Source organism: Zingiber officinale, chromosome 10B (assembly GCF_018446385.1).
Source record: "Zingiber officinale cultivar Zhangliang chromosome 10B, Zo_v1.1, whole genome shotgun sequence".
Lineage (NCBI taxonomy): Eukaryota > Viridiplantae > Streptophyta > Magnoliopsida > Zingiberales > Zingiberaceae > Zingiber > Zingiber officinale.
In genome coordinates, this window is record NC_056005.1 from 85751188 (window position 1) to 85766763 (window position 15576).

General features: G+C 38.3%; 1 protein-coding gene across 1 annotated transcript; it reads left to right on the plus strand.

The window, feature by feature from the left end:
- The first annotated feature begins 11 nt into the window (after positions 1 to 11).
- On the plus strand, positions 12 to 14644 carry LOC122029240. Its single transcript, XM_042588179.1, has 10 exons — positions 12 to 187; positions 847 to 1081; positions 1450 to 1542; positions 1722 to 1891; positions 5133 to 5263; positions 5352 to 5529; positions 5637 to 6234; positions 13547 to 13659; positions 14103 to 14343; positions 14420 to 14644. Exons 1-10 carry the CDS (start codon positions 39 to 41, stop codon positions 14642 to 14644), a joined length of 2133 nt encoding a protein of 710 aa, XP_042444113.1. The 5' UTR covers positions 12 to 38.
- Positions 14645 to 15576: the final 932 nt, after the last annotated feature.

Below are 15576 nucleotides of genomic sequence, written 5' to 3' on the forward strand. Positions count from 1 at the left end.
CGCAAGGAGATGAAGACGACGACGGCGACCGAACTGACATGAGCTTCCTTGAGCGATTCTTCCTTGGAGACGACGAGAAGACCGCGACGAATACCGCCTATATGGGGATCGAGGAAGATTCCGCCGTTCTCTTCCCCGTCCCCAATCTCTCCCCCGTCGCCGATTCAATCGTCCATCGATGCTCTAGGTTATTCCGTCCATTTCCCTTTCTACCTTTTGCCGTTCTTTTCTTTCGATACAAATGAGGGTTCTCAAGTGTTCATATTGTTGGAACTGTTGATTCTTATGCAAAATGTTGTAGAAGGTAATCACCGGATTTGTAAATTGTGCTTCCCACGCATATCTACTTTTTCTTATTTCGGAGATCAGACTGTAAACCCTAGGCCAATGTACTTTATCTCTTATGTCTCTTTCTGTGGAGAGGACCATAATTAATCTTATAGGAGTTGTTGATATTGATTATCATCAAAACTGTAACCTTTATACTATCTTCACATTTTATATTTTATATTTTAATGAAGCTCGTAGGCCCTGTACTTCGAATTTCTTCCCGACAATATGCATGTAACTTCTCAACAGGATGGCAAAATTAAATCTTGCGACTCTCCTAATTGTTATATTTTTTATTCCTTGATCATGATGGTGTTCTTGTATTTCAGTTGAGATGCTTTGTTTGAAGTTCTGGTTAGAAGGAAAAATTACATCTTGTGACTCTCCTAGTTGCTACATTTGTTATTCCTTGATCATGGTTTTATATTTTGGTTGAGCTGCTTTGTTGAAGTTCTGATTAGATCTCTTATGTAATATAATTTGGACGAAAAAGCATAATTGACAAATGTCTTTCAGGATTCTTATGTTGTCAATCGATCAGTTGCACCAATCTTTTGAGGCTGAAGTACCCGAGCATTGGAGGCAACCAAAGGATTATGCTAGGAACCTTGTGGAGTATTGTTCTTATAAAGCTCTTCGTATCGAAGCTAAGCGCTTGGATCATCTGGATGATAAGGAGTTTTCACTTTTAACATTTGATATGATGCTTGCCTGGGAAGCACCTGATACAGATACTGAATCTTTACTAAAAGTGAGACACTGAACGACTTTTTTTGATATGGTACTTGCAATATTTATCTCACGTGGGTTTATGCTACTGTATATAGTAATGAAAAACTTTTCATGTGCAGTTACTTTTGGTTTGATTCAGCACGTACATTATTATAGCTATTAAATGGACTTTTATTTGCTCACCCTTTTGCCTACTATCAACATAATAATCAACCCTCTTTTTTCTCTCTATCTTTTAATGTCAGGTTACTTTCACCCATTTACCTTTTATATGGAATTGTCCACAAGTTTACCTTCATTTGTGCCCTGTTAGTTGTGACATAAAATCATGGTGATTGAGATCTATAATTCTTTTGCATTACTAAAATTTTGATTTCATTCTATCAGGAAAAAGTTTGCTCAAGTAATCCAGAATCTGAGGATGATGATGATGATGAGGGGTCATTGTTTTATGAAAGTGCAACGAGAACGGCCAGTCAGGTTTGTCATTGTTGTTTGTTACTGGTACCATCTATTTCTTCACTTAATTTGTATCATTTAGTAAGTCTATCAGACTACTTTTGACAAAATATCTGTTTCATGTATTCTAAATTATATTTGTTTCATATTCTAAATTATACTTGTTTCATGGACATGAAATCAATCTTTCCTTGTGTTAGATTGATGGAAAGAAGACTGTTGGACTGGAGGCTTTTGCCCGGATAGCTCCTGCTTGTGCTGCTGTAGCTGATCCAATCACTGTTCACAATCTCTTTGATGCACTTACTAGCTGTTCAGGCGGTCGACTCCATTATCTTATATATGACAAGTACCTCAAAAGCTTATACAAGTATGCAATCCTTTTTTGTTGTTGTTGTTGTTGACTTATGCTAATGGTAGTCTTGGTCTTGGTTCAGCAAATTTTTTAAACAATATCAAGGCAGGAGATACCATATCATATATTATAGCTTATAATTGCAAAAGTACAGAGGACCTTATTAGTACAAAGACAAAATGCTCTTCTATTTCTTGAAAGGAGAACTACCCGATAGTTGGAGTAGCTAGATAACTATAGTAACTAACAATTTACCCAAAAGTAATTCTGATTTGACTGAAGACATTAACAGAAAGTAAGAGTCTACTTGAGGTTGCTTGATTTGGACTGGCAATGCTTTGCTGGCGCTTCAATCTCCATCCATATGTTTTTCCATGTTGTCCATTATCCTTCTTACTCTTTGAATTAGGATTTCCGCTGCTCCTTTCCTTCAACCTTTAAGTCTGCTATTCAAAGTTGAGCAAATGATTCAACCATCCATGAGTTCTCAAAATTTTCCATGATTGATCTCAGAAGATTATGTTGTTCCTTCGCCACAAACTAGTCGAAATCCATGCTTGAATCATGGTGTGAATATATTTTGATTTGTCGTTTGGTTCAGTCCTCAGATCATTCATTTTGAGGTTAGCCTCTTCTGCAATATAGAACCACCCCATTTTATAAAAAATATATATTGCAAAAAGTGGTTAGTTGTTTCTTCATATGTTTTACAAAGAAATACATAAATTGTCAGCCAAGTACAGCCCTTCTTTTGAAGTTTTACTTTTGTATGAATTTTATCCTTTCCAACATGCCATCTGAAGATTTTAACTTTCTTTAGGATGAAATATTTCCCTATGGCAGTTGAAAAATTTTGTTTTACCCAGTCGTGCATCAGAAATTTTTAAGTGGAACTGACACTGAATCCATTTTCTGAATTCCACCTCCAATGAACTAAGTCTTGCAGCCCATTCTGCAATTGTAGTATTCTCATAAAATCTTTGGTCATGCTAAGTCCAAAGCAGTTGAATCTGGGTTAAATAGAAACCACCAACAAGAGCAGAGCAAAGTTAGGTTGAGTATTCTGAGATCTGTGGCTCACAATCCTCCCAAATCAGTTGGTTTGATACATTCTATTCATGCTATCAAATAGGTGCTTCTTTAGGGTTATTGCTCTAATGATAAACTTCTTCAATGTTGTTCAAAACTGTTTCAGTGCTGGTCAAAACTGCTCCCTCCAATATGGTAAAAGTTGCTTCAAAACTGTTTAAGACTTTTGATTAAACTACTACAAAGTATCATAGTTTTAAACTATTTCAACGTGAAGTAGTCTTGTTCAAAACTGCTTCAAGTAATTTTAGCCAAGACTGCTCCAATTGATCAAAATTGTTGCAACTTTGATTAAAACTGTGTTAATTTGATCCAACCAATTTTAATTAAAACTGCTCCAACTTGATTAAAACTATTCAATAATGTTATAGTAATTTTGGTTAAAATTGATATAATAATATTTGACTAATTGACTAAAAAGGGTAATTTAAGAAAAAAAAAAGACTTTTTGATAATTTTTATATATAGGATGCTCATTTTCATGAGAAGAATTTCTGATTTTTGACCCACCTGCCTTATTGAGCTTATTTGTTTTAGAAGAGTCATCAAGACCTCTAGAATTGTGTACTATATCGTAGTATTCTTTGATCATTTTGCTCCTTGCAACTTGTCTCAACACTGTGTCTTTTGTTATCATGGCCCTTTTGTATGGTTGTCTCACACTCTTATCACATTTGGTCTACTTTGGATTCTTAGAATTTCCAGATTGAGTCAACTTAATCTTCTAATGAAAGAGTGTCCTGGCTAGTGTGGCAGTGGAGTTGGACTGTCCATTGAATCAGTTTCTTTGTTGTCCTCTAACACCAGATCCTCCTTCCCGATTGTCTGCACATCCTTTGAGCTAGAATTGGCCTCTGCCAATCCTTTTTGGCCTTATGCAATGTTGTTGGCATATATCCTTTCACCAAAATGGCATATAGAACTCTGACTCCTTGTCAACCTCAAGTTTTGAGGCCAGATTGAAAAATATCCATTTTGTTAGACTCCAATGTAATTCTTGTCCGCTTCTCGGATTTTCACCATGCTGCATCGACCCCGGAGAAGATGCCGAGATTGACTTGTCTTGGAATTTGACTTTTTTAAACAATGGTCTTGTTTGTTGTTGCTCTAGCTTCATAGGTGTTGAGTATTTATTTGATGCTAGAGTCTCCACTCGGATGTCAAAAGTTATCCCTTTTGTTTGTAACTCAATTGAGTCAGGCATCTCTGTCTCTTTGCTATGTTTCACTAGTTAATTACGCTGTCACATGGACAGATTAACTGTTTAAGCCATTCATAAATATGCAAAAGATAGCTACCCCTACTAAGTAGATTCGATTCAAAGTGAAATCTTCACAAGACTTTCCCTTCATATCCCAATGTTACATTCGAACACCAAAAGAACTCATACTGGGCAAGTTGATAGTCATTTATGGCACCAGGTCCTCACCAAACGACTTATTGCACTTCACCATAATATTGGAGTAGTCAATGGGCATGAGGCTCTACCTATTACACCTTCAAGACTAATGAATTAACTCAAGTAAAATATATTCATATGTTTTATATTTTTAGATTATTGGTATGAGGGATGAAACAATTATAGATGGCAGTGTGAGGAGAATAACAGGAAGATTTGAGTGATTTTTTAAACTCAATTATGAAACATTCATGCAGGTGACTTGGTATTGGTAGTGTATGATTCTGAACCTATCTAAAGTAAGGTATATTTTTTCAAAAGGGTATTTATGAGCATTGTAGCTACGGAGAGAGTGAAATATCACGAGTTCACAACCTTAATTTTTTTATGAGGTATTAGAGGTAGAAAAATAGACTAACCTTGCCATGATATTTCATTTTAATATATGTATATAACAACTTTTCATATAAACTTTTTGATTTTTTTTTCTATTATCTGAAAATGCTAGAAATACACCTTTTATAGTTTTAATTTTCATCATGGAGTACAATTTTAGTTACAATTTGAAGAAAGTTTATTTTTCCCTACACAATAAGGTTGCTCTTTTGCATTACTTTGAGAACTATAATGTTAAGAAAATTTGGTCTTTGACTCCTTTTAGTCAAGTAGTACTACAGCATTGGTTTAGAACATATGCAAATCTTGACAAGGATATGACGGCACAGTTTGAGGCTTGATCATGTTCATTTGTTCATCTGTATGTTGCAGATTGCTTCAATCAATGAAGAATGTATCAGGAAAATCTAACAATTACAAGTTTAACCTAACTGATGGGGAAATTATATTAGACTCTGACACTAAATCTGTTATGCAACATAATGGGACATCAACAAAACCTGGTTAAGCACCTTTCTCCTGGTATTACTTTTTTGTAAAGGTATATTGTTGGTCAACATAAAAGCTTTAGAAGGATGTTTTTAATGGCAGGAAGGCTGACACTCACTAGCCATGCTCTATATTTTGAAGCATCAGGGATTGCTTCATATGACAAAGCGGTCAAATATGACTTGTCCAAGGACTTGAGGCAGGTTGTTAAGCGTGAGTTAACTGGGCCATGGGGCGCTCGTCTTTTTGATAAGGCCGTCATGTACAAGTCAGATTCTGTGTAAGCAAACAACCCCCAAAACTAGTTCTGGCTTCCTCTTCTTTTACTATCAAAAAACATAGTTGCCTTCATAACTGCTAGAGGTTTATCTAATTCCTTTTTTGCAGTGCAGAGCCCATTTTCTTAGAATTTTCCCAATTCAGTGGTCATTCACACAGGGATTACTGGTTTTCAATCATTCAGGAAGTTCTTAATGCACATAAATTTATAAGGAAGTACAAATTGAAAAGGTTTCAAAAGGAAGAAGCTCTTTCTAAGGCAATTTTAGGCATTTTCAGATATCGTGCTGTGAAAAATCCTTTTCATAGCACACCCTCACATTTTAAGAGTATACTTGCTTTTAACTTAGCTGAAAAACTTCCAAAAGGAGACAAAATCTTGGAAGCTTTATATAGCCACTTGGAGCTGATGCAGATGGAATTTCAGAATCATGCTGGCCTTCTGGCTATATCAGAGGAGATGCCCTTAGTTGGTCCACTACCAGATTCACTATATGCACTTACAAGAATGGGCTTTTTGCTACTGAGGAAGGAAGATAATCCAGCGAATGATATTTTGGTTGGTAATGTTCATGTTGGTAAGACATGTCCACTACAAACTGCTGTCAGAGAATCATTTTGCTATTCCAACAGCGTTGAGGCAGCACGCGCAACATTTTATCAGGTCAAAGTAGAGGACATAAATACAAACTTAGCTGTGATTAAGGTATGCTTATGCACTTCAAATATGCATATTCAGCTTCTTATAAGCATGTTAAATTAAGGTCAATTGAATTAGAGTAGTGAGTGTGCTGTTTTTACAAGGAGATTGCAGAAAAAGTATCATAGCTTGAGAAAATAAGCTGGTAGAACTCTTTTCAACGGTCGTTCATCAAAAGAAAAACCAAGACCTTATGTAGATTAAGAGAAAATAACCAAGAAATCACAATGCAAGATTTATCTACTTCATCACAATATGTGGTTACACCTAGTGGAGGAGAATTCTAAAAGTATACACTATACAAAACAATACAGAGTTGTACAAGAAAGGACACAACTTTTCCAACAAAATAGTTGAAAAGAAACAAACATCCAAATAATCCAACTCAATAAATTTGAAAACCTAGAGGATGTAAGAAAACATAATGCCGCTATTCCTTGCAAAACCCCAAGAAGATGCGTAGTTTTCCTCTCTTCCTCATTTTTAAATAAGACTACCAAATAAGCTTTTAAGATGTTCCAGATGGTGATAAGTTAATTGATGGATTATTTTGAATTACCATCCTGACACTTGGGTTGACATATCAGAGAAAGAAATCATGCTTGTTAACTTTACTAGCACTACTGGATTGTCAAGTTGAGCTGCCATTGATTTACTGTAAAATTGAACACCTAATGTATCTTGCTATTGTCATAGTTAATGAATTTTCAATTAACTATTGCCTTAAATAAGCTACCTGTCTTCTTATGAGAACTTCAACTTGCTAGCAAGACGTTGTTATGTTTATTCCAAACAACTTTTTGGATTTCTTTTGGTGCTTTATATATGGATCGATACCATTTAGTAACTAAAAGGACCGAGGCTAGTGCTAAGTATCCTTCTTTTTAATGGTCCAATTAGACAGTTCTTTTTTTGGTGAAAAAATTGTTTGCTCTTCATGTTGCTCGATGGAGAATTTGATATTAACTTTATTTTGGTTGGGTAACAGTTCGAACATTTTCTTGGGTGGACTTCAGTAAGATACTTTCTGTTGTTGATAGGAGAGTACTAGCACGGTAGTAAATTGCACCAAAAATAGCAAGCATGCAATAAACAAGTAAATAAAAGAGTAAGATTTAGAAATTGGTATCTTCCGGTTGAAGCGTCGGCGTGCCGACTGCCCTTAGAGAATTTATTGCCGCCCACGGTGCAGAGGCTCTCCGGCAAAATTCTCCCAAGATCCGACAACCACTCGCTACGTCCGTAGGTGCACTCCAAGATGAACGTCGCACTTGGACTCAACCTCAGATCGCGGAGACACCAAGCCTCAGGACAAGAGAGGGAAGGAGAAGAGAGCAGATTGCTCGAGAGTGAATGAAAAATACTGCTCGAGTGCGCAGGTATTTATTCACCCCGAAGCGAAGCACTGCTTCGCAGCGAACCGAAGCACTGCTTTGCCTCACGTTGGTTCACGCGGGATAGAACCAAACCTCGCGTTGGTTCCCTAAACCCTCATACGCGGGACAAAACCAAACCAAAGACAGACTGGCAAAAACAAACCAGGCCGCTTGCAAGCGTGAGATCCACGAGCTGGGGATTTGCCCCCCCCCCCCCCCCTGCGCGCGATGATCGCGCCCGGTTTATGGATTTCCGGCTTGAACCCTCGGAAACCACCTGATTTGGGCTCGGCCCGCGCATGCATGTAGGTCCCCTTAACATTGCTAAGCAAGGATGGAAGGGCTCCATATATAAGCTCTTCCAACCTTCTTGGCTTAGCAATGTGGGACTAAATGCATATACATATGCATTACCAAAACAAGAAAAATAGTTTGAATTAAATACACAAAACTCAACAATCCCCCACTAATTCAAATTATTTTGGTTGAAAACAAAGACTTGTCCTGAGGCTTGGTTGCAATGAGCTTTTAGTGAAAATACCTTCCGATTTGAATTTTTACCTAACTACACCAATCTTATTCACATAGGTTCAAAGTGAACTCAGTCTTGAATTTAAACCTTTTATATGTGAAAATCAATTGGTAACAACTCATCACGGGCGACGGTTGAATCCTTCTGGGTTGGTGCATTACGGCCATGCCACCGAATCTTGTTTCATAAGTGCTAAGGAGAGTTGCCTAGACCCCCCACACTGCGGCTACACAGTTACACTTACATAGGTGAGTTCTCCAAGGATGTACTGCGAGCATCCTGTCATTAAGACCTTGAACTCATTAAGAGCTCCTAAGCTCATCCTTACTAGCAGTCAAGCATCTATCCAGGGAAGAGACTATGAGATTACATCTCAATCAATTTGATGCTTACGGTTCACCCTTATAACTTGTTTATACCACATTGAACCTACTTCTTGGGATCTCCAATCAGATAGGTTGGGTTGCCGCTACAGGTGAAACCAGGATAGGCCTCAGTCCCATTCCCTTACTGGATCTCTTGATTTTCTCAGAATCAAGTCCTTTAGTGAGTGGATCAACAATATTGTCCTTTGAACTTACAAAGTCCAATAACACCACTCCAAGAGACACTAGCTCACGAATAAACTTTAATCTTATTCGTACATGTCTCTTCTATTTCTGGTTATACTTGGAGCTTCTAATCTGAGCTATTATTGTTTGATTATCACAGTGTACTGAAATAGAAGGTATTGGCTTCATCATCAAGGGAATTTCATAAAGAAGACCCTTAAGCCAATCAGTTTCAGTTACTGTGGTATCCAAAGCACACAATTCTACCTCAGATGTAGAACGTGTTATAATCGTCTGTTTAACAGATCTCCAAGCAACTGCATCGCCTCCAAGCGTAAAGACATAACCAGTAACGCCTTTACACTCAGCAGTGTCAGCTATCCAACTAGCATCACTATATCCCTCCAGGACTGCAGGGAATCTCCCATACCACAAGCCCAAGGATATAGTGCCTTTTAGGTATCTAAGTACTCTGTCTAATGCATCCCAATGCGTTCTGTCCGGACAGCTGGTAAACCTGCTCAATTTCGTTATAGCAAAAGAAATATCAGGTCTAGAACAATTTGCTAAGTACATTAGACTACCTATTATTTGTGAGTATCTTAATTGAGACACTGCCACACCACTCTTATTCTTGTGGAGAGTTTTTGAAGGATCATAGGGTGTGACGACAGATTTAACTTGCTATAGCCATATTTCTCTAATACTCTCTCAACATAGAGTGACTGAGAAATTGCTATTCCATTAGTTGAACAAGTCAACTTCAGCCCTAAAATCATGTTAGCACAACCCATATCCTTCATATCAAACTTACCACTTAAGAGGGCCTTAGTCTCATTAATAATAGAAAGGTTAGAACCAAAAAGTAGAATATCATCTACATATAAACATAAGATAATACAATTATCACCTTTCATTTTAGCATACACACATTTATCAGAGTCATTCATTTCAAAGCCAAACGATAGCATAACTCTATCAAATTTTTCGTGTCATTGCTTTGGGGCTTGCTTCAAACCATAAAGAGATTTTACTAACCTACAGACTTTATTCTCATTTCCAGAAACTACATGTCCCTCAGGTTGATCCATATATATCTCTTCTTCAAGATCTCCATTAAGGAATGCCGTTTTGATATCCATTTGATGGATCTCAAGATGATATATGGATATCAATGCTATTAACACTCGGATTGTAGTAATTCTGGTAACAGGAGAATGAGTGTCAAAATAGTCAATCCCTTCTTTCTGTTTGAATCCCTTAGCAACTAGGTGGGCTTTGAATTTATCTACTGACCCATTAGGTTTTTAGTTTTCTCTTAAACACCCATTTACATCTTATAGTGGTACACCCAAGAGGTAGATGTACCAACTCCCAAGTGACATTAGAGATAATAGAGTCCATTTCACTTTTAATGGCCTCTTTCCAGTGCTTAGCTTCAGGAGAAGTCATAGCATCTCTATATGTCACAGGGTCACCTTCTATATTATAGGTGATAAAATCCTGGCCTAAATCCGTAGACACACGTTGCCTCTTGCTCCTTCTCAGTTCTGTACACTCACTAGATTCATCTAGTCTAGAGTGACTCGAGGAAGGTGTACCTACCACGGATAATGGTACCTCTACGGCAGCAGACTTATCTCTAGTAGGAATACCAGATATAGACTGAGGTGTTCTCGTCTTCATAGGAAATATATCCTAAAAAATGTAGCATCGCGAAGTTCTACAATAGTATTTGCATCTATTCCAGGAATTTTAGATTTAATAATCAGAAACCTATATGCATACTATTTTGAGCATAACCCAAGAAGATACCATCTACGGTCTTTGGACCAAGTTTTTTCCTTCTGTGTTCAGGTACTAGTACCTTTGCAAGGCACCCCTACACTTTAAGGTATTTCAAACTTGTCCTCCGGCCTTTCCAAAGCTCATATGGGCTTTTATCCCTAGACCTCATGGGGACTCTATTTAATACATGACATGCAGTATATAGAGCCTCCCCCCACATGAAGTTGGGTAACCCAGAACTGCCTAACATGGAATTAATCATATCTTCAAGGGTTCGATTTTTTCGTTCTGCTATACCGTTGGATTGAGGACTATATGGAACAGTTACCTCGTGAATTATACCTGCATCTTGACAAAATTTTTGAAACAGGTTCGAGGTAAACTCTCCACCCCTATCAGACCTTAACCTCTTAATAAATTTATTTGTTTGATTCTCAGCTTCAGATTTAAAAATCATAAATTTATCTAAAGCTTCATCCTTAGTTTTCAGCAAATAAACATAACAATAACAAGAGTGATCATCAATGAAGGTAATGAAATACCGTTTATGGTCTCTCGTTATTACACCGTTAAACTCACAACAGTCAGTATGAATCAATTCAAAAATATCAGAATTTCTATCAACTGATTTGAAAGGTTTACGGGGTTGTTTATATTGCACACAAACTTCACATTTTTTCTTATCATTTATAACATGCTTAGGAATCATGTCTAGATTCATCATCCTTTTTACGGTATTAAAATTGGCATGTCCTAATCTGTCATGCCATATATCATAAGACTCAATGTTATATGAACAACCAATATCAGTAGATTTATTTAAAGTAGCATTTTCTACATTGAGTTTAAATAAATCTTCATTAAGGTAATCTTTTCCAATAAATGTTCCTAAATGTAACATTACAACTTTATTACATTTAAAGTTCAGCTCATAACTAGCGCGGACTAACTTTGACCCGCTAATCAAATTCTGACGGACCGCTGGAACATGATGCACCTTATGCAGTGACAGGACTTTTCCAGAGGTGAACCTCAGGTCAACTTGTCCTATCCCAAATACCCTAGCTGCAGAATGGTTCCCCATGGTCATGGAAGTGCCTTCAATTACCTGATAAGTAAGGAAGGCAAAGCGATCAGCACAACAGTGCACATGCACATTAGCACCTGTATCAACTAACCATTCATTGGGTTGATAGATCAAGTTTAGTTCGGGTTTGAAGGTAACAAACCTATCGCTGGTGTCGTCACTAGCAGTCACAACATTTGCTTGTGCCTTGGTGTTGGACATATTGCTCTGGTTTTTCTTCTTGTCCTTTTGCTTAGGGCAGAATTTGGCATAATGTCCAACTTGTCCACATGCCCAGCATGGCTTGGTTCCATTTTTCTTTTGAACCTTTGGTTTGGGTTTCATCTTGTTCTTCATTTTCTGATTTTTGAATTTTTTTCTTATCAGATGAGACTACTACGTTTGCCTTTGGAATAAAATCCATAGGCATTCTTTTATCATCATCTTTATGTTACTTCCGATGTTCTTCTTCGATATTTAAGGTAATCATCAAATCTTCTAGAGAGATTTTACCTCTCCTATGTTTAACAGTCATGCCAAAATTTTCCCAACTCGGAGGCAATTTTTCGATGGATAGACAAGACCTGAAATTTTTCGGGTAATGACATATCTCCTTCAGCAAGACCATGAATTTGAACTTGGAATTCATGTGTCTGCTCAACCACAGATTTGTCTTCAACCATTTTGAAGTTCAGGAATTTTGCCACAGTATACTTTTCTAAACCAGAATCTTCGGAGTTGTATTTTTTATCTAAAGATTTCCACAGCTCTTTAGCCGAAGCCGTTGAGCAGTATACATCAAATAGTGCGTCTGAGAGGGCAGACAGGATCCTCCCATGGCAGAGATAATCCCTTTGCTTAAACCTCTGTAAGGCAGCATTATAGGCAGGTTCCTCTTCATTAGGTGAAGGAGGATCTGTTTCTATAACGGAGAATAGCCCTAGCGTAGTAAGCCAAAATTTCATCCGCTGTTGCCAACGTCTGAAGTTTTGTTCGAAAAATTTCTCGGGTCTGGCGCTAGCCTCATCAGACCCCGTTACCCTATCATTCATCATGTCTATTGATGCTTACAATAAATTCTCTAAGATTGTTGTTGATAGGAGAGTACTAGCACGGTAGTAAATTGCACCACAAATAGCAAGCATGTGATAAACAGGTAAATAAAAGAGTAAGATTTAGAAATTGATATCTTCCGGTTGAAGCGTCGACGTGTCGACTGTCCTTAGAGAATTTATTGCAGCCCACGGTGCAGAGGCTCTCCGGCAAAATACTCCCAAGATCCGACAACCACCCGCGTCGTCCGTAGGTGCACTCCAAGACAAACGTCGCACTCGGACTCAACCTCAGATCGCGGAAACACCAAGCCTCAGGACAAGAGAGGGAAGGAGAAGAGAGCAGATTGCTCGAGAGTGAATGAAAAATACTGCTTGAGTGCGCAGGTATTTATTCATCCCGAAGCGAAGCACTGCTTCGCAGCGAACCGAAGCACTGCTTTGCCTCGCGTTGGTTCACGCGGGATAGAACCAAACCTCGCGTTGGTTCCCTAAACCCTCATACGCGGGACAAAACCAAACCAAAGACAGACTGGCAAAAATAAACCAGGTCGCCTGCAAGCGTGAGATCCACCAGCTGGGGATTTGTCCCCCCCCCCCCCCCCTGCGCGCGATGATCGCGCCCGGTTTATGGATTTCTGGCTCGAACCCCCGGAAACCACCTGATTTGGGCTCGGCCCGCGCATGTGTGTAGGTCCCCTTAACATTGCTAAGCAAGGATGGAAGGGCTCTATATATAAGCTCTTCCAACCTTCTTGGCTTAGCAATGTGGGACTAAATGCATACACATATGCATTACCAAAACAAGAAAAATAGTTTGAATTAAATACACAAAACTCAACAATTTCCAATGTCAAAATTTGAATCTTTTAATTCTGCTGAACTTAGAATTTATATGGCTTCTTATGGGGTATGCGGATAAGTTAAAAGATAATTTGATCTTTGTGTTGCAGGATTTACTTTTTCCTTTATCGGAGATGGGCAAACTTCTCCAGTTTTTAGCTTCATGGGAGGATCCCTTTAAATCAAGAGTGTTTCTATTTTCTATCTTATTTCTTCTTTACAGGTAGTTTACATTTCTGCTGAATATGAAATCTTTGATGATTTTTGGTAATACACATACTAATATTGTTTCCTATCTGTTGTTATTAGACAGTACATGCTAATATCTCCAGGCTCAATTGCTTTACTAGATACTAGAATTTGTGGTATCTGTAAATTGCAAGAGAGTTTGAAATTTTTTTCTCCACTGTGTGATGAATTGAGAGCAAAAAATTTGATGCACAAGATGGTTCTTCTGGGAAGAACTTGAACTACTAAATGCGGGTCATTATTTATGAAGTATTTTCACATTCCATATATCTCAAATATCTGAATTGTGGCTCAACCTTAACTTTTCAGTGAATCTCAGATTTAAATATGACTTAATAGTGATAATTGCAAACCTACACTTAATTATCTTCCATCTTTATTATGTTAATTAGTGAGCCTCTGGCTTTATGATCCCAGGGGTTGGATCTGGTACACCATGCCATGCATTTTCTTTTCTCTTGCTCTTTGCATGTTCTGGCATAAACATCATAATATCGGAAAACCCGCCGAAGTGTTCAGAGTTTCACCTCCACCAAGTAGGAGTGCAGTCGAGTTATTATCAATGTTACAAGATGGAGTATCTCAGCTTCAAACAAACGTCCAAACAGGAACTATCGCTCTTCTCAAGCTAAGAGCTCTCCTTTTAGCATTTCCTCAGGTCTGCTTCTTAGTGTCTTAAATTTACACAAGTCGAGTTCTTCGATTGTATTCTAATTTAGGATTTGGATTTCAAGACGACCCCCCATGTTGCTGCTTCCTTGGTCATTGTGGCAGTAGCTTTCTCCATGGCGCCTTTTAGATACCTTCTAGCTCTAGTGCTTCTTGAGGTTTACACAAGAAGAATGCCACTGAGGAAACCGAGCAGTGAGAAGTTGGAAAGGAGGGTCAAGGAATGGTGGAGTCGCATTCCTGCTGCTCCAATTCAGATTGCCAATCCTGAATACAACAACTCAAGATGATATCAAAAGTCATCACAAAATTTCTCCCATGTAAATGGTTCCGCACAGAGTTTCCTTTTGTTTGGAGTCTTTATGGTTGTTTCAATTTTTTTTTCTTTTCTTTTTTGACATTTTTGTTAAAGGATCCATGAGAATTAGTCATTTTCCTTCTCCAAATCACTGTAAACTCCTTGTTTGTTGATGAAGCTCATGCATGTAGAGAAACTAATATCAGTAACATTCACACATCAGTTTTTTTCTTTCTTTCTTGGGTTCAAGTTCAGTAGCATTAAACCTGCTCAACAATATTCACATGGTACTTAATGCGGTGGTAAAAGGAGCACACCGAGGACGAGTCAAAGGTGAGAAAAGTTGATAACGTGGAGGTCAAATTTAAGGCGGTCAAATGAATCATCCAGTCATCAAAGTTGGCCGAGCGGATGACAATGGGTCGATCAAGTATGAAATTAGTACCCACTCAGTAACAGAAGGGGCCAGGACCAAGGTACCACCTGAAGGCTTATTCGACCAGCTTGTTCATTTGGTTGGGTGAGAGACAACACCCCATCAATCGGACAAATAAAGGGAGGTGAACAGATGTGTACAACTATGATGACCAAATGAAGGGTAGTCCAACCAGACCGCCTGTCCGGCCGAGTGAGGAATGTCTATTGAGCTGAGTGACAATGGAGAAGAATAGCCTTGAGCAACCGGGCTGGAATCCTGGTTGAGCGGCTCCCTCGCTTGGTTAAATAGTGAGACTCTTTGCTTAGCTCATCATATTCTTCTGGTAGTTAGTGTCACTGACAACAAAGCATGGTCCGCCAGCAAATCGCACAGTGGAAGCTTCCATTGTCATGTCAGAGATTTGCACGTCCTATTAAGAAAAATGTCAAGAACACTTATCTGACTTGCCCTTTCATAGGATAGTTGGGAAAACGTACACATGCACT

Bases quoted from the DNA above. Each gene is read 5' to 3' on its own strand.
- LOC122029240 (XM_042588179.1), top strand. From the start codon at position 39: ATGAGCTTCCTTGAGCGATTCTTCCTTGGAGACGACGAGAAGACCGCG. The intron at 6,235-13,546 runs GTATGCTTATGC...TTTGTGTTGCAG, and splicing joins CAAACTTAGCTGTGATTAAG to GATTTACTTTTTCCTTTATC. The intron at 13,660-14,102 runs GTAGTTTACATT...TTATGATCCCAG, and splicing joins ATCTTATTTCTTCTTTACAG to GGGTTGGATCTGGTACACCA.